The sequence below is a fragment of the Plecotus auritus genome, assembly GCF_963455305.1.
Source record: "Plecotus auritus genome assembly, chromosome: 7".
Classification (NCBI taxonomy): Eukaryota; Metazoa; Chordata; class Mammalia; order Chiroptera; family Vespertilionidae; genus Plecotus; species Plecotus auritus.
Window position 1 is genome coordinate 55,705,083 of NC_137774.1, and position 18,975 is coordinate 55,724,057.

Sequence of the window (18,975 nt, forward strand, 5' to 3'; positions counted from 1 at the left end):
AGGATTCTGCTGCCTTGGCCAGGTAGCCACCTCCACGGGACCTCAGAGCTCAGGGTGTCAACAAAGCCCAGGAAAGGGAAAGAAACAGCAGCTGTTCCCATCACAGAAGGCCCATGCAGAGAGGGGCTCCAGCACAGATGTACAGACAGAAGCAGACAGTGACCTCAAGTGACAGAAGCAGCAGGAGCAGCACCTCCAGGCCTTGGTGCTTGGGTGCCTGGGCTCACCGTCAGTGAGGACTCCATGGACCTCCTGTCCAGTGACTTGGCTCTTCGGTGTGGAGACAGGGGGGAGGCTGAGGCGTCTGGGAGAGGAGCTGTGGGGGCTTCACTGGGGAGGTCCTGTGGCAGAGAGTAGCCGCCAGTCAGTACTGTCAACTCGGGCAGGAAGCAGGGAGTCCGGCTGCCAGAGCTGTGGAAGGGTCAGGACTGTAGGGACCTTGTTCCCAAGTGAGGCGGCTTTTGCAGGCAGAGGACAGGAGCCTGCGTGCAGACTCCATCTAGCGCCTTCTGCTTTGCTTCCGGCAGTGGGATCTGAGATGCCCAGGCTGGTGGAGCAGCCTTGTCTTCTAGACACACCAGTCACCATCAGTCCTTGGTCCCGCCCACCCCTGCTTCTTGGGGTCACAGAAGGAAGAGCCCTGAGTTACATGGCTGCAAGCAGAGCAACAGGTCACCTCAGGGGCCCAGAGAAAATCTGAGGAGGAGGATGAAGATCAGACACGCCAAGGCCACAAGGCGGTGGACAGCTCAGGAGGACTGGGAGCAGTCCACCCTGTGGAGTGGAGAAAGGAGGGCTGTGGCTGCCACTTGAAAGAGAGACAAGAGGTGTCCGGCCTCGTGGCCGGGCCGCCGCAGAGAGGAAGAGAGGCTCTGGTCCCACCAGGGACTTCAAGGCCGTAGAGCGGCCTCCAGCTGAGATGGACAAGTTCTGATAGGAAGAGCAGAAGGCAGGCTCTTCTTTAAGAAGGTCACTAATTGGAGAAGGAGATGAGAGACCCAAGCAAACGACTGCGAACAGAGAATGGGAAGCCCAGCAGAAGTGTGTCAGGGTGTGTGTGGGGCCTCAGAGAGGGTGGGGCCACGTGTCCCATCCAGAGCTCACCCGCTTCCTGGGGAATGCCCTCTTCTCACTACGGCCCTGGCGCGTGTCGCTTGATGGTGAGTGCCCAGCTGACAAGTTGGTTTCCATGTGCTCTGCCTTCTCAATGTCCAAGGCTTCAAATTTCTCAATGACCTGAGACCTCCTGCAAGAGAAGATAGGAGGCTGCTGGGGGGAGACAGGGTCACCCCAGAACAAGGTGGGTTTGGTCTCAAGTTGCAGAGAGGCACCCCCTCACACTGGCCCACCCCAGCCTTCCCTGGACCTCCCCTTCTGCAAGGTGTAGGCTGGGCACAGTACACCTGGCCCTGATACCCCTCCCTGAGCTCCCTCTCCCCGCTGCAAAGGGTGGAGCTGTGCAGGGTTGGGCATCAGCTCGCGCCCCCGCGCCCGCCCCAACGCTGGCGGTCCCTAATGATCTGTTTTGATGACACACTTGGCAACCACACAGCCCGTCAGCAGTGTCCTCTCCTGAGCAGACATGATCAGAAGGCAGTCACCATGTGGAGGGGATGGACGCCCACCCTCACTGAGTGCCTAGCAGATCATAATGCAGCCCCCATCCCAAAGGTCCAAAATTTAGCAAGAAAAAGGCCCATGAATTAACATTGTTCTGCCAACAGTAAAAAGAATCAAAAAACAAATTAAAACAAAACAAAGCAAGTTGATTTCATGTGAAAGGGCCGGCGGCATCATCAGGCCATCTATGGCTGGAGACGGAGCTGAGATGGGAGCGAAGCAGCGGAGGAAGGGCGAGTAACGTCACACAGCGACACAGCAGGAGAAGGTGGAGAGGGGCAAGACCTGAAAGAAAATAAGGCTGGAGAATAAATAAACAGAAAAGACTGCTTTTTAAATCAAATAATGGTAAATCAAAATTATTCAAAGAATTAAAGAAAAAAAACCTTAGGTGACACTGAGGAGGGCAGACCACCTTCCTCCCAGAGTCACGGGGAGTTTGCCCCATGGGCGTGGCAGGGAGGGGCACACCAGGGGCCTGGGAATGAACGTTGGCAGGCCATAGGACAGAGGCCTGTCCCCCAACAGGGACACCCAGGCAAGTGCCCGGAGGTGCCTCTTAGGGAAGGTGTGCATTCTGGACAAGTGGCAGGCCAAGGGAAGGGCCTCTGAGCCCAGAGATGGAAGTTGACTCCATAGGGAAGAAGAGAGAAAGCAGCCTCAAAACCTGAGACCCCCGCCCCTCACCCAGGCCAGCTTTTTTCAGGGAGGGTTTCCATTAAACATGGTATTTTAGGGTTTCTTTATCAAGGAAGGCTTAACACCAGGGCAGCACTTGGGGCACCTGCACCCTCTGCACCTCCCTGTGCTTCCACGAGAAGAGTGAGAGCCCCAGTGCACTGAGCTTCTGTGGAGTCTCCTCCAGACACAAAACTTATCCCTGGCCAGCCTGCCGGAGCAGCAGTGCAGGAGGCTGAGGGACAGCAGCGGGAGAGGGCATGCGTTTGAGCACAGGAAGCTACGGCAGAGGCAGGACCCAGGACCATAGGAAGCTCTTGCAAAGGCTCGCCTGGTCGGGTGTGTGATGCTTCCCCCATGCCTGACCACCCCATGAGGTCTGATAAGATTCCAGGCCCCTCCTAGGCCTCAGAGCCACCACTTGCTGAAGGAGAGCCCCATCCACTGAGGCCAAGGCCCAGGAAGCCCCAGGGAGGCCCCAGGAGCAGCGCCTGGCCGAGTCCATGAGACTGCCTGCTGCAGAACCGCCAGGGCTGCAGGAGGAGGAGTCCATGAGAGACGAGGAGAGAGGCCCTGTCTGCAGCCTCACCACAGGGAAAGGCTCTGTGAAGTCAGCCGTATTTACTTTGCACACTGGGAAGTTTTTAACTTGGGTCCCTAGAAGTGCTGCCTACATGACCACAACTCCGCCCTGCACTGGCTGACAGCACAGGAAGGGGGCGCTGCACCTCTGTCAACCTCTCTGGGCTCTCAGCCCAGGGAGCAGGAGTAGGACCGCACTCAGCCCAGGGTGCAGGACCGCATGGAGCTGGTCCTGTGTGAGTCACCAACAGTTCAGCAAGCGCCATGACCTCCCCACGCTCGCTCAGCAGCAACTCACCATCCAAGAAATGTTTTAAAGGCTTGGGAGCAAGTCTGAAGAGCAGAGCTGATAGCCCAGAGGACTGCTTCAGGGCCGTAACTTTTCAGGAAACCAATTCATCACCCTCCAACTTGGCCTCTGGCAGGCCTGGCTCAGTTGCCACGCTGGGTAGCTGTGGCTGACCACTGCCAATGTGGGGGTTCTACTCTACTCTACCAGGGACAGGAATCAACCAAGCACAGGTCAGCCACACAGGACCAGAGAGCAGGCCTGGGGAAGTGACAGCAGCCAGTCAGATGCCATCACAGGGCCAGTAAGAAAGTGGTTACAGTATTAGGGTGCAGAGCCGGTTGGGTCCCAGGGGTGCCAACACCAGGTAAAAACCCATGGTAGCAAAGAGCATGCAAAGCCCCAGAGATGCTGCCAACCCCAGGCCTATAGATCAGAATGAGTTCAAAGCCAAGCAGGTGAGCTAATGTTAATTCTTTGGTCTGCCACTAAACCAGAGCATGGCTGCCCCACGATCGCCTTCCCAACTCGCAGCCACCCGCAGGCCAGTGCGGAGCCGCTCCCACCCTGGCAGTTGGCCTCCTAAAACCCTGACAAGTCCCTTCAGTTATACATTTCCTTAACTGCTTAAAGGACAGCCCCGGTCATGCCATGGGAGCAGGGCCTTCCCAGCTAAGGATCCAGCGGGTATGTGTCTACTGCTCCAGCTGTTCCCAGGGGAGTCACCCTGCTTCTGAGCCCCTCTCTCTGCATCTACACACTGGGATGCTGGCACAGGCACCTCATGGGGCTACTAATGAAACAGGAAGCCAGCCAACTGTCTCTTGGAATTAGAAATATTCCGTTTTCTTCTCTTTCAAGACCAACCACTGTGGGTGTCTTGTGTCTTTTCTTTATTCTGGAGGTTAACCCACAGGTGCACAGGTTCTTTCTACCTGGGACATGTGGAGAGTGCAGAGGTGTTAAAAAGAGAAGGGAGCACAAGAGAAGGCACCCTATTCCGGTCCAGCCCCTATGGGAGCCCACTGCCACCCTGGCCTGTCGCCACAGCATACCTCAACTCTGAGCCTTACTTAGGCTTTAGTGGAATAGTAAGGACACTGTGAACACTTTTGGAACTTTTCTGGAAAATGAACTTCTTTGGGAACCTAATGAAAACTATGGATTTTTTTTCCCACTGGGAAACGTGTTTTTTTTCACAGACTTTCAAATGGTTTAGAGGGTCTGTGAGCCCCAGCATCCTAACAGTGATTTGGGCGAGAACCCTGTTGTTGGGCAAACAGAGAGAGGAAGGCTCCTCCTTACAGACGTAGGGTGGAAGCTCTTATATGGGAGGGGCACTCGGGCGCTCTGGTGCAGACAGGAGTGTGGCCTCAGAGATGGAATCAAGTAAGCGCTTCAGGGAAGAACTATGCTGCCACCCCACCCGTGGGCATGGCCACCTTCCCTGCCCTTCTTCCACACCTGGACCTGGGAATGGCAAGGAGAGTTCCTGCTACCACCTGCACCTCTGCGGTCTTCCTGCCTTCGCTGTCTCTTTAGAGACCAGAATTGGGCCAGGAAGGAAAAGATCCAGCCACATAAGGCCTGGCAGCTGAGGACCCTCCCAGAGGCCCTCAAGGTCCCAGGCTAAGCAGCACTCATGGGGAGCAGCTGGCTCCTGGCCTAAGCCTCTGGGTACCCAGAGATCCTACATTCTAACCCCCAGGAGCTGAGTTCTGGAACCAGAGTGCAGGGTCAGGAGGGGAAGGCTCCCCACATGCTCTGAGTGTGCTTCCTAAGCAAGGCTCAGGAAACAGGGGTGAGTATGCGGAGGGGAGGCGGGGAGGGAGAGGAAATGTGTAAAAAACTGTGTGAGAAGAGTGCATAAGAGTGCGTAACAGTATGTGAGTGTGTGAGACTGTGTGAGGACATGTGTAAGAGAAAATGTGAGAGTGTGCAGGAGAGACGTGTACGTGTGTGTGTGTGTGGGGGGGATCTGTGTGCCTGTGTGTGCACATGCATTCAGCCCTCCAATTCCCTTCTTACCTCCGCTCGTAGCCAAACAGACGGGCCACCTCTTCCCTGCCAGGGCTCCGGGCCCGAGTCCTACGCTCCAACCGCCTTCTCTCCACCTGGAAGGCTTCTCGGTGGCTGATCCTGATGGCCTTAGGGACGTCGGCCAGGGCGGCATACTGCCTGCTGGCTTTAAAGGCAAAGGTGCACCCCAGTCTCTCTGCTCCCCGCCCCCCCGGGCTGCTGGAGTCCACATGAGCAGGAGGCTGGCTGGCCACATCCAGAGAGCCGAGGGAGCTGCTGCAGACCATTCGACACAAGGGTTGAGAACCTGGAGAAGGAAAGGGATGACCAAGCTCCTGGGAGGGTGGTCCAGGGCCACTGTACCTGTTGTTGGGGGTGCTGGGGCTGGGAGGGGAGACCGGCTGGGGCAGTGGATGCTCCTCGGCCTTCAAGTCCTGCTTGGTCTTCTCCAGGGAGAAGTAGCCACTCTCCACCCGGACTTTGCGGCCACAGTCCATGCGGTCGCTGCTCATGGCGCTCTCCTCTGGAAGCGAGGGGGTAGGAGACACACTCAGCTTGCTGCCACGCTTGGTTTCTGAGGATGTTTTCTCCAAGCCCACACAGATCAAAACAAGGGCCTCTCTGCTTTCACCTCCAAAGGCCCATGTGGTTCCTCAAGGCAGGCGGCGGGGATACATCTCCTTCCCGCTGTGCCTTGTCCTCTCCCTACATGGCTACCTCTTGGCAGACGACCAGGGAGGCTCTCCCCTTCCAGCCTGGGAGCTTGACTGGAAGAGCAGGACCCTTCCCCCTGCCCTCCAAAAAGATGTCCCACCAACAACTACTTCTTAGCAAATATCAAGGAGGAACCAACTAGCCATTTAGTCTTTTAGTATACTAGTATATTTGGGGAGGGAAGGGACAAAAGGCTTGTACAGAAACCAGAGGAGTGAAGGAATTTTAGACAGACTGGGTGTGTGCTACCAAATGAGAATGGAGGCAACTTCTACTCAGAGCCGGGTCAGTCCCAACTGCTCACTTGTCTTTATTGATCTAGACACAGCACAAACAGGAAGAGCCAGCCTGCGTCTTACAGAGCCGTCCAGGGCTTGGACAAGGAGGCAGAGGCCGCTGCCCTGCTTTGCTCAGGCCAAGTGTTAAGTGGAGAAACCATGGGGAGGCCAACAGCTTCCTCCCCAGCGCCCTCTCCCCTGCTTTCCCGGGTCCTGGCAGCATGGGGATGGTAAGGAGGAGAAGACAGCCCTCACTGCTGCTGCTCTTAGGGACACAGTGGACTTCTGGGGTTAACTTGCCATGAAGACAAAGCAGCCACAAGGGGCAGGAAACAGGCCTCCTCACAGAGCATTCTGACTCTCCCAACACCCACCCTGGGTTAGTGTAGCATGTGCTGTCCTCCTTTACAGACAGGCCTCACAAGCTGGACGGTCAAAGGCAAGGCTGGAGCCCAGGGCTCCCAGTCCCACACCAGGCCAGGCTCTGCTAGGGCTGATGGACACAGGAGGTGAGAGAGCCTGAAGCATGGGACTCATGGCTGAACTGAGCAGGCCCCCGAGGGAGCACCCAGGGCCACCGCTGTAGGGACAGAGGCCTTTCAGCACTGTGAGGAGGGCACCAGGACAGGCGGGCACTTGCGCCAACCTGGCCACCACTTACCATCTTCACCCTCCAGCCCAGGTTCCCTCAGGGTGCTGGTAGCAGGAGGCTGGCTCTGGCTGGGACTCTGAGCTGGACTCAGGCTGCTCTCCTCTGGCTGGTCCTTGGCCCTCATTTCTTCCTGCCAGAGTGTAGACTTGGTGGTGGGGACTTTCTCGGCGCTGGGGATGCTGCTGCTGCTGGTGACAGCCATCTTGGCTGGCCCTGGCTCCTGGGGAGAGAGCACACAGCCGAGCTAGTGCAGAGGGCCTGGGGGCCTGGGTGTCTGGCTAAGGGGACATCTAGACCAACGATACAATGTCAGAGGCCCAGAATTCCCAAAAGGAAAGGCTCACAAAAGAGAGGTGTCTTGATTGGGGGAGAAGCTCCTTCTGGATGGCGATAAGGCCTTTTCTCCCAAGTGCTCGGCGACCTAGGCCTCAGGTCAGGGTTGGCAAACGCATGGAGCAAAGGCTTAAGGTTTCTGTTCATATTCTCAACACCAAACACATGCAAGTTCTCCCTGCCCACAAAACCAGACAGAGCCCAGAGCAGCGGACCAGGCATTAAAGACCAGACCCCAAGTGACTGGTTCAGAGTCTGTCATTCCCAGACTTCTAGGTGCTCAGGGTATGAGTGAGGGGAGCTGAGACGAGGTGAGGAAAGAACACACCATTGAGATGGGCCCACTGGTGAATGAAAAGCATGTGTTCACACAGCATCCACACCAGGGCCTCACCTACCCTCTTCTTTTTGATCCTAGGACGCTAAAATGAACCTGGGATACCATTTAAAGGAAGAAGTCATTAGATGCAAACGTAAACCTGCTCACACCTGCCCGGGTCCCCCTACAAGTTTGATGGGAACCTGCAGTCCAGATGGGAATAGTCTCACCCCATCGCTCCCACGTCGGGAGTGGTGCTGCTCTGTAGGGAAGCATGTGCACAGGATGCGTTAGACACAAGGGTCCGTTCCAGAGCCCACAGGTAACTTCCAGGCTACAACCCAGAGCCCAGACTAGGGGGTGTGCGGGGGAGCTGACACATGGAGCACACAGAGAACCTTCACTCAACACTGCAAACCAGAGCTGAGACAAGGGTGGAGCTGAAACCAGGGTGGCACCCTGCAGTGCCAGTTCACATCCTGGCCAAGCCCCTGCCCAGCCCATGGTCCTGGGTGCCAGCTGCTGAAGGGTTAGATGGCTTTGGGCCCTATCAAAAGTGAGGTATATCTTAACTATCTCCCCCAAACATGAGCAATAAAGTACAAATGGCCACTCTCCCACTCCTGTCCTGGTGGCCAAGCCTTATGCTTAAAAACCTACTTTAACCCATCTTTGACTTGGGGCTCTTGTGAGGGTTACAGATGGCTGCCACCGGCTGTATGTGTGCACATGCAAACACAGGAAACCACCAGTGGTCATTTACCCACAGCTACTTGTGTTGACTATGTGCTGGGTTCTGGCTCGGCACCGCCACATCCAGTCCACTCCAACCCCCTCACAGGGGAGGGAGAGGAGGCTTGCTCAGCCAGTAAGGGAAAAGTGAGGTTCCAGGAGCTGTAGGAGCAGGAAAAAGGTCCAGGATTAGGGGCAGGTGCCTTGGATGGGTATCCTGGAGGCCCCACCGAGAGGCCTAGGTACCATGCCTCACAGGAAGGAGAAAGGCAGGATGGCTTTTCCCACAGACCCAGGACACACACGACCTCCCATTGCGTCAAAACTACCAGCAGACCCAATTCCTAGGCTGGAGATTCCCAAGATTTCTGACTCCTTCAAAAGAAGGGTACTTCTCGGAAGAGGAATGGTTTCTGACAGTTCCTGAGGGTTCCACTGACCTAAGGAGACGTGACTCCAGGGCTCTGTCCCCTGAGCCAGCACACTGCCCTCACTTCATGCCCCACAGCCCAGCTTCTCTAAAGGAGACGCCAGTGCTGAGGGGCTTGGGTGGAGCTGAATTCCTCCCACAAAGCTGGGTGCGGTGAGGGGAAGACCCTCCTTGGCGAATCGCCCCCTCTATGGAGGGGTGCTAGCCCAGGGCAGGGAGAGGCTGCCAAAAAGGGCCAAACGGTAAGGAACAGGTGACTGTGCCCCCAGCCCCATCCTGTGGATGAAGTGCCTGTGACACGCAGGCAGTCCTTTGATGCTTGGGGTCGTGACCCTAGCACTGGGGAGGGGATGGAGTGGCAGGAATCCCCAAGAGACAGAGAAAATTCCAGGCCTGAGATATGAGGGGCCGTGTCCGGGAACTTGGGGAACATGCATTTCCCAGCACTAAGCAGCTATAGACCCGCCTCCTGGCCTGGGCCTCCCAACTTGCGCAGCGCTGGTGGCAGCTGCGCTCCCTGCCCGAGCTCCCGCTTCTGGGGGCTCTCTGGGCCCACACGGAGGAGCCCTCTCCCTCCTTCAGCAGCGGCAGCGGTGCCTTCTCCTGCCTCTGTGCAGAGTGAGCAGGGACAGAGGGCAGGTGCAGCAGGCATAAAGCCATGCTGCCTTCCAGGAGAGGGTGGACAGTGGGGAAGCCTGGATTCGGGAGAAGTTGCTTTTCTTCTTCAGAGAGTTAAGACCATGCACAAGCCAGGCCAGGGCTGCATGGCACCAACCTCTGCTCCCCGCACTGTCACCACTGTGGCATAGGGCGCTGGGCTCACGCTGACCTGGCTGCCAGGACAAGAGGCAGGAGTGGAAGCACTAGTTTTCCAGGTGCTGGTCCCTGTGTGGCTAGACAGCTGCAGTGCGCAGGACGCCAGCACTAGAACAGTCTGTGCTGTGTACCTGGCTGCTCAGAGGTTTCCCTAGCAGGGAGGAAGGCAGGCCCGGCCAGGGCCTCTGTCTCCACACAGCTGGGAAGTCTCCTCTTTGGAGGCGGTTTCATAGAAAGCCTTTCTCTCCACTTCCTGGGCATGGAGAGCGAGCAGGAGGAAGGGTTCTTGATGGGGCAGGGCATAGGAGCAGGCTCCCAAGTAGAAAACAAGATGCCTAAGAAGCAGAGGAGGCAACTCACATGTGTGGCCCTGGATGGGCTGGAGTGCTAGACCAGTGGTCAGCAAACTCATTAGTCAACAGAGCCAAATATCAACAGTACAACGATTAAAATTTCTTTTGAGAGCCAAATTTTTTAAACTTAAACTTCTTCTAACGCCACTTCTTCAAAATAGACTCACCCAGACCGTGGTATTTTGTGGAAGAGCCACACTCAAGGGGCCAAAGAGCCGCAGTTTGCCGACCATGGTGCTAGACCAAGAGGGACGTTCCTTTTGGAACGTTTCATTATGGTCTTGGAAGGCAGGAGCAAAGACCAAGAGCCTGGGGGCTGGGGAGTTGAAGGATCAGGCTCCCAAAGCTTCACTTGACAAAGTGAGCCCCCCGCCTGCACACTGGGCTGGGAGATGTGTCCCCTGGCCTCACAACTCTGGGACTTGGGGTGAGGGCAGAAAATCTCCATTCTTCCTGCCCTGGTCATACCCAGAGTAGATGACTGTCCCTTCTCTAGGTATCTTGGCACCACAAAAAGTCCTCTTGGAGTGAACAGGGCCCGAGTAAGAAGCAGTTCCTGGGAGCCCATGCCTATTAGGCCACAGGCTTCGAAGGCTCTGGTCAGGGCAAGCCTGTTCCTTTTCTTGCCCTGGGCCCTGGCTGAGAGATATGTGCCCTTCTTGCAGCCTAATCCTCATCCTCCCTTAGGGCCCGCCTTGGGCCTCTCCCCCTCTCTCCTTCTGATATTCTCAGCAAACCCCTCAGTGCCTACACTCCATGGCCCCAATTCCCAATTGCCTGAGACCCTCTTCTTGAGGGGAGCCTTGGGCTCCTGCCTCAGTGGCCAGAGGGCAGGGTGCAGCGGAGCAATGTTTCCAGCTCTCCGCTGGTTTGACCCGAAACTATCCTGGACCACAGAGAAGCCAGGCCCCTGGATCCTTGTCTCTATGAGGCCCTAATGGCTTAGGCTTTCCCCACAGTCCCATCTGGGTCACTAGAATACCTTCAGCATCAGGCTGTGGAGGAAAAACCTGCCCAGAGATCCCCCAACTCTCCTCTGGAGAGGCCCCACATCACCCCAGGGGACTGCCTATAGGGTCTGGCCCCTGATGAAAGTTCACAGCTTCCAGAAACCAGTGGCCTCAAATGTGATGCTCTGGTAGGCAAGTGGCAGAAGGAAGAAATCATCCCACTTGGCTTCTGCCAGGGCTCAAGAGGGGCTGAGTGAGAAGACTGGACCCCAGGCGCCCCAGGCTCTAAGAGATCCTCAGGAAAGTGGGTAACTTCCCCACGCTCTGATCACATGGCTCCTGCTACCAACTGAAAAGGTGAAGCTTGGCAGTACTTGGGGTGATGAGATAACATTGGGGGAGGGCCGAGAAACAGCTAGGGAACGAGAACACAACCGAATTCCCAGGGCTGGGCTTAGTGTCTTTTGCACACGTAAGTGCCTTATTTGGAGATGGCAGCTTACCTTGGAAATGCTCAGAGCCTAGACACTTACTCTGTCTGGGATTTTTTTCTCTCAACCCAGGCAGTGTTGGGGGATTTGCATGTATATCTGCTATTCCCCAGCAGGAAGCTCCATTTTCAGTCCAGGAATGACTCTGATGGCATCTTGCCAATTTCTTGCCAGGGACATTACTTCTAGGGGATGCTGGCCTGGGACTCCTTGGGGAGGATGAATGGAAGGCAGGCCCCAGTGCGCTCCATCAGCAGGAAGCCAGGTCATGCATGTTCAGGGGAACCCACCAGGTGTGGGGATTAGGGAGGAGAAAGGGACCCAGGCCAGCACACACCTCCTGGTCCTGCCCAGGCTGACTTCTGTCACTCGGTGAAGCAGAGAGCAGACAATGAGGACTACTAACACCTCAGAGGTAGCCTGGTTCTGCCATGGGCTGGCTCTCTGCCAGGATCTGAGCCTTGCTAGATGCCAAGGGATCCCATTAGCCATCCTGCCCACTCTCAGGGTCACTGTAAGGCTTAATCAGGTAAGGCAAGAGCACTTGGTAATGGTCAAGTTTGGAGCAGAGAGGAAAAGAAGAACATTTACTGAACACCTAAAATGGGCCCAGTACTTCCTTTCATGGTCACAATACTAGTCTAACTAGATTTCAACAGGCCCATTTGCAAATCCATTCACAGAGGCTCAGGAATGTTAATTTGCTACACCAGGGCCCCAAGAGTGTGGAGCATGGCATGGAGTTGCAAAACGCCTTCTGGTACTCTGAGCCCCTGTAGATGGGAAGGAAGGAGGAGGAAAGTGACCTCTACACGGAAGGACTGGAACTGGTGAGACACCCCAGCCCCTCCCACTCTGGTCACATGGGAGTGAGGCAGTGGCACAAAAATCAGGGCTAGCTTCAGTTTTTTCCATTTATGGTCAAAGCCCAGAGCAGGAGTAAGGTCCCCTGAGAGCCCCTCTCTTGGCCAGGACACTTCAGGACCTCCCTGCCCAGCCCCCGTTCCCAGCCTGAGGTCTTCAGGGTCCTCTCTCTGTGGAAAGTGGAATTGAGCTGAGGCCGTGAGGAATGTTGTGCGGCAAGCAGCCCCTCCCAGTATGCTCTCTGTTCCCAGCAGCAGGCAGGACAGCCAGGAGAAGGGGCTTGCTGTGCTGCTGTTCCTCAGCACCTGCCTCCTGGCTGGAAACTCCTGGGGAAACCCCGAGCACACAAGCAAGCCGCCCTGTCCCTGTAGTGGGTCCTACCTATGGCTCAGAGAGGGGCCCCGAGTCATCAGAAGGAAGGAGGGAGACAGGCTGGGCTGATGACCGCCTTAACCCTGACCTGACTCCTTCCTCCACCCCCTCACTGGGTCCCGAAGCCCTCTCACTTCCCAGGTGCTCTTTCTGCTCCCCAGCTCTGCTGGGGAAAAGCCACCTGGCAAACCCATTGCCTACCTGTGGCGTGGGAGGCTCCACTTTCCGCTTCTTCTTCTGGTTCTGCTTGTTGGTCCTGGGATAGACCATGAGCATCTCTAGCCATCTGGGGAGAAAAGAGAAGAGAGCAGGTCAGACCACTGTTCTCGGAGATTAGGACCCTGCCTTGTCGAGGGGTCCAAGCAGGTCCCATGCTTCACTCAGTGGCCAGGCCTCCGAGCACCTGAACAGGGTCAGGCACCAGCCAGGTCAGAGCCTGCCACTGCCGGGGCAGAGAGTGCCAGCAGTGCAGCCAAGGACAAGCACAGACTGCGAGGACCAGGCTCAGGTGCTGACCCTGCAACGGCCATGGCGCAGGTGGCCCAGGGAGGACGTGAGCACCACCGTGGCAGAGCGGCAGGCCTGACCACTGGCCTCAGAGTGCAGGGCACGTCACTGTTTCCATCACTCCCCTCCCTTCAGTGCTTAGACTTGGCTCTATGACTGCCCTCTAGAATGGATTTGGTTAGCGACCATATTTGTTACGACTGGGGGCCGCTCACGGTTCTCAAAGCAGGAAACAAGGAGTCTTGCAACCAAAGTTCCCCACATCAGGTCACTGACCTCCCGGACCATTCACTCACTTCTGGTCCCACCTATCCAGTGAGGGTGTTGGGCCCCTCGGCTTTGGTGAAGCCTGGCAGGGCTGCCAAGGGACCCACAGCAGGGCCCACACGCTAAAAAGTCCACTCTGGACCAGCATCAAGAAAGGTAGCAGGGGAGCGTAGGAAGAACAGAGGGCTTAGATCTACCCTCTAACCACAACCTTGCATGGCTCCCAGCCCTCTAAGCTTCAGCCATTATCTTTGAAACCAGGGCCTAGATTAGGCCATGATATGACCACGGCTTGCCTCATTGGAGCTTTGCAACATTTGGGAGGGTTGGAGGAAGGGGGGCAGGAGGAGCAGAGGTCAGGAGGAGAACTGGCGGGGATGGCACCAGAGGAAACTGGTCCACTTCCTCCCAGAACACTAGGGTCCATGTTAAGTCGCTAGCAGCCTGTGACAAGGGCCGGCTTGTGGAGGCAAAGTCTGCACTGGCAGCACCTGGCTGGAGGCTGCTGTGACAACCAGCACCCCAAGCCTGGGGCAGTGGGAAGGCTGGTGTCTCAGCACTCAGAGGTACTTCTTTAATTTGGGGTGCAGGGAGGCTGGTCAAGTCAGTGGCCTTGTGGGAGGTGTGCTGCTGCCAGGAGAGTGGGCTTGGGCTTGGGTGTGAGGAATCACAGCATCTGAGCTGAGGGACTCGCCTCACCCCAACTTAGCCCAGAGCAGGCTGATTTGTTGAGAGAATCCACACTTGCCTGTGCCCTCGAGCCTGAGGCACAGGCCCTGCAGGTCACTTTTCTGTGAGCTCCAAAGCAAGAAAGGAGGCCACCGTTGTATCTGCAAAGCCAGCAGATAGGCAGACTCTCAAAGGGCCTCACTCGGGTAACCTGAGCAGCTAACATGCTTGTGGGGTTTCTAGGCTGCCCAGGTGCTGAAAGCTCTTTGGGGCAACTCTAAGGCCCTCTTACAGCTGAACCTAGGAGGGAGGAGAGGCTGCTCAGAAACACTGAGTGTAGTGCAGGGAACATGGCAGGGAAGTGCAGGCCCTTTGGGGTGCGCTGAGCCCCTGCTCACTGGCCCAGCTGCTGTCAACTGGCAACACCATGGAGCTGGGCAAATGTGAGCCTTGCAGGACAGGGCCTGAGAGAAGAGAAGGTGGGCACTGTGGTTGCATTGCTGACTAAGCGGAGTGCCTGCAGCTCCTGCCAACCTGAACGAGGCAGAGACTCACTCAGGTGAACACGAAGTGAGGGTGGCCAGGGTCACCAGGCACCTCAGTCCCCGGTTGGTGGTGCTATGACTAGAGGTTGATAGATACCTGGCCCTGAAACAAATGATGAGATATGTTCTTTGCGCTCAGATTTCTCAGGGAAGCCCAGTAGGCTAATGTGTCTAACATTAACCAGATAGGTTATGAATGTTAAAATATATCCAGGGAAGAGAAGCGACAGGTTAATGTGGACATGGGATTAGTGGTGGATATGGGCACCAGGGACATAGGTGGTCCCCAACTTTGAAGGCAGAGACAGGTTAGAAGAGACAGTCCTGACGCAGCCCAGATGGAGGGCACAGAGGAACTGGAACCCTAACACCCTAACCCTACCTCTCCCCACCTTGCCCATTCCCACCTAAATAAATCCCACCCCTAAAAGAGCTGTGTGAACCAGTGCCTCAAACATCCTAGAAGTCCCTCCCAGCATGAGGAAACTGGGAAAGAACAACCACCCTCTATCCAGCCCAGGCAAGACCTGCTGCCTCAGGTGTTCAGGAGGCCCCATCTCAGAGGAGACCAGGAAAGAGCTGAAGGGCCATCGGCTCCCCTCACCAGCCAGAAGGAAGTGTCTGCACCTTTTTAGGGACCCAAGCGCTTAGACCAATTGTAAGGCCCCAAGCCCACAGATGAAGTTACTCAGCAAAGGAGCCGTGATAGGTGGCAGGACCCAGGAGGCCAGAGAGGAAGCCAAGGGAAGAGGGTCCATCTGGAAGGAGAGAGGCAGAGAAGGGAGAGAAGCTGGGTGCCAAAGTCCATTTCCAGGCACACGCCCACCTGACTCTAAAGGAGACCTGAGTGTCCCCCAGTGGGTGGGAAAGATGAAGGTGCTGCCCAGAGTCAAGAGGGACTGCAGGGGCTGGGGTAGGCTGCCTTGGAGAGAGCCCTGCCCATTGGACAAGAAGGAGAGGTCAAGGCCTATGACCAGAAGGGGCAAAGCAGTCACATGAGTTATTTTGGCTCTGGGTATGCCACTTAGCCACCTCCCAAGCCCCTTGCCCTTAGGACTGACCAGTCTACCCAGTTAACTGCCACAATATTTTGAATTTAATTGAAAAAGGTCCGCCGCTTGCTTCTATAGATGCTTATGGCGTACAAATGGCTACACTGGGGACCCTGAGGGCATAATGACCTTGTGCATCACTGTGATTTATAACAAATATATATTTGGTCACTCAGATGACGAAAACAGATTTCTCATGTGTATTTGGTTTATGTCCATAATGGCTAGCTCACCCCTCTCAAAACCCGTGGAATTTCCTAAGTGAAAGGGCTATAAAGGTATCTTGTGTTGTTAGTGAGGCGACTTTGGGAAGCGCCTATGGATGGGTCTGGTTGTCAGGAGAACCAGCCACATGATTAGCAAGTTGGAACTTTCAGTCTCACACCCTGACCTTTGCGGAGGGGGGAGGGGCTGGATGTTGAATCAATAACTAGAACAGGCCTATGTAATAGTCTTCATAAACCTGAAAGGACAGGGTTCAGAGAGCTTGCTGGCTGGGAGCCAGAACGTGTTCCACGCTGCCATGTGGGTCCCAAGCTCCATGAGGACAGAAACTCTTTTGTTTGAGACCTCGCCTACACATCTCTTCATCTGGCTGTTGGTGTGGATCCTTTACTATCCTTGGTAATAAGTATAATTTAGTGAGTCCACCACTTTTCCTGAATTCGTGAGCCATTCTAGCAAATGGACTGAACACAAGGAGGGGTTGTGGGACCCTCCATGCATAGCCAGTGGTGGGAGTGTGGTGGGTGGAGGGCAGTCTTGTGGGACTGAGCCCTCACCCTGTGGAATCTGATGCTATCTATCCATAGGCAGAGGTGTCAGAAGAGACGTGAACTCTTGGACACTGTGCTGGTGTCCAGGAATTGTTTGCTGGTGTGGGCATTCCCCCCACCATATGAGAGTTGGGTCTGGGATCCCAATTTACCTTGGCTACCCAAGCTGCATGGAGATGGCAAGCCCCATATACACAGACAGAAGTGACCAAGGGAGAGTGGCTCAGGACAGAGCCAAGGACCCCTGACCTATGCCAAGTGTCTGACAGCAGGACGTAGGCTGCCTGCCAGAGATGCGATCAAATGCCAGACATCGTCATCATCCCAATGCCATGTGGCACACCACTACCTCACTGACCTGCTCCCCAACTCACACTCCCCAGCCTACCCTGGAGACCTCCGACAGCCCCCTTTCTTATCCTGCCTGTCACCCAGACCTGTCTCTGGAACCCAGCTCCCACGGGAGGGGCTAGATCTCCCAAGGAATCCAGTTGGGCAGTGGAACCCTGGCTCAGGTGTGCTTGCCAGACAAGACCAAGACAGCAAGTATGAACCAGGAAGTGCAAACAACCCCATACTGTCACTTATACTTGGAAGATGCCCTTAGGCTCCCTTATTCCCAGAGCCTCAGTCTCCCAACTATAAAGAGACTCTGTAAAAGCCCTTTACACCCTTAAATTGTATGGCTGTAGGGTTAAGATCAGGGAGCCGAGGGTCAAAGTGTCCTCCTGTTTGCCCCAGGGGTTAGAAATGCAAACCTGCCTCTCTCCAGGGGAGGAGGGTTTGGAGTGAGCTGGCACCCCCAGCAGAGGGCCACCTGGTCCTTCTGCTCCCTGCCTACCACGTGTAGATCTGAACCTGGCTCTTGTTTCCTCCAGCAGCAGCCTCGGCCAGGGCTATAGCTGAGATACTGAAGCCCATGCAGACCCTGCTCACAGAAGTCATTCAGTGGTTGAACCAAAGGGCTTCACTTTCTAATCCATGCTACTTTGCAATAATCAGCCTAGTCCCCCTAAATCCCAGATTTACTCCTCCAAAAGCCTTCTTAGCCTCACCTGCTTCCTTCTACCTTAAAGGATGAGTGCGATTCTCCAAGACCACATGCCTGAGTGCCGGCCATGTATGCTCGCTGTGCATGTACCACGTGCGGCTGGGCCTTACAGAGCTGATAGCAGATGCCCCGTTAGCAGGGGCTCCTGGAAGACAGATGCTGCATGGGTTCAGGAGCAGGAGCTCAGCCCCTCTCGGCTGTTGGCTACCTGAAAACCTGGGCCCACCGTCCCCTTCCTAGGGTTTCCCCTAAGCCTCTGCACAGTGTGTGCTCAGGGCAGTGGGACGACCCAGAGACTTTCTGTTCCTTCCACTTGGACAGAGTAGCCAGGGCACACAGCAGCACTGGAGACTCTTGTGTGAGCGCGAGGAGTGAGACAGAGCCTCCACTGTCAAGAGCCCGCCACTGGCTGAGGAAGCCAGACATGCACACAGACCATCTCTATCTTCTATAAGGGCCAGCAGAGGGAGCCAAGCACCTCCTCGGGGAGGGCTTCCTGGCAGAGGGAACACTCAGGCCGACTTTAATAGCCTGGAAGTCCAGGGGTTGTTTCAGACTGAGGGAAGGGCCAGAGTGAAGGCACAGAGATGGGGACAGCTGAGAAATGTACAGCAACAAGCACTCAGGCTGAGGGAGGTGAGAGTGAGGCTGGAAGGCTGGGAAGGAACCCCAGGGCAACCCAAGAACTTGGACTTGACCTCCAGATGATGGGATTTCAGGTAGGAGAGAGGAAGGTGACAGTGTTTTGGGGACTGAGCCCTTGTGGTGGAGTGACAGAAGGTAGGGTGTGAGAACAGGGGAGGCCAGTGAGAGGCTTAGGAAGATGTGGCAGCCCCAGAACCAGGGCAGCGCCAGCAGAGGAAGGCCTTGACTTAACAGGACTGAGGGGAGGCCTTGGTGAATGTGTGGACACAGGATGAAGCAAAGGCAATGGGGGTGAAGTGGGCACACAGTAGCGCAGTGAATGGAGAAAGGGGCTCAGAAGAGCGAACTCACTTAAGGAAGAAAGTGATGGCAATGCTGCTCATTTATGCCAAAGGGACCTGGTCTAGGGACCTGCTGGTGGGCAGGGAGCACCAACTCCCAAAATGCATGGAGCAGACTCACCCGCTGATGATCTCCTTGGTCTCTGCCCGGATGAAATGCTCCTTCTCAGGGGTCAGAATGCACAGGGAGAACTTCTGTCCTGTCCGGCCCTCTCCGTCCACCACGTCTGTGCACTGGTTCATGTTGATGGTGCCCTGAGGGAGGGTTGTGGGCTGCAAGAAGATGAGGTAGGGACACTCAGGGCCAGCTCTAAGGGGGCACAGGAAGGCAGCACAGACCATCCCCCTGTGGCTTCATGACAGGCACCTGCACCTCTGGCAGCTGCATGACCCCGACAAGAGGCACAGGGGGCTCTGCCTCACCCTGGCCCTCGGAGCTCCACTTCCTACCTGCCCCTAACCCCCCAAGAAGGAGGGTATCAGGCCCGCTCTTCTCAGAGGATACTCAGCTGGACATTCCTTTCTTGCTGGAAAACAATATCCCAGCCTGCAAGGGGGAGGGGAGGCAGGAAGGAGACCACTCCCTGAGGACACAGCTGGGATGGCAGAGGCAGCTAAGACCTCATCTTA

At 55.9% G+C, this 18,975-nt stretch overlaps 1 protein-coding gene across 8 annotated transcripts in view; it reads right to left on the reverse strand.

Moving 5' to 3' along the window:
• The window catches only part of MPRIP (myosin phosphatase Rho interacting protein), a 188,624-nt gene that overhangs the window by 69,614 nt on the left and 100,035 nt on the right, over nucleotides 1-18,975 (reverse strand). For 3 of the 8 annotated variants that reach the window (XM_080682845.1, XM_080682846.1, XM_080682843.1), the window contains exons 4-9: nucleotides 18,467-18,618; nucleotides 12,694-12,778; nucleotides 6,842-7,052; nucleotides 5,552-5,711; nucleotides 1,105-1,246; nucleotides 228-341 (exon numbers count right to left, since the gene is read on the reverse strand). In XM_080682845.1, the coding sequence (XP_080538971.1) occupies nucleotides 228-341; nucleotides 1,105-1,246; nucleotides 5,552-5,711; nucleotides 6,842-7,052; nucleotides 12,694-12,778; nucleotides 18,467-18,618 (864 nt within the window). Of the gene's footprint in view, nucleotides 1-227; nucleotides 342-1,104; nucleotides 1,247-5,197; nucleotides 5,712-6,841; nucleotides 7,053-12,693; nucleotides 12,779-18,466; nucleotides 18,619-18,975 lie in introns of all 8 variants that reach the window. The other 5 variants (XM_080682840.1, XM_080682841.1, XM_080682839.1 and 2 more) reach the window with 4 other exon arrangements.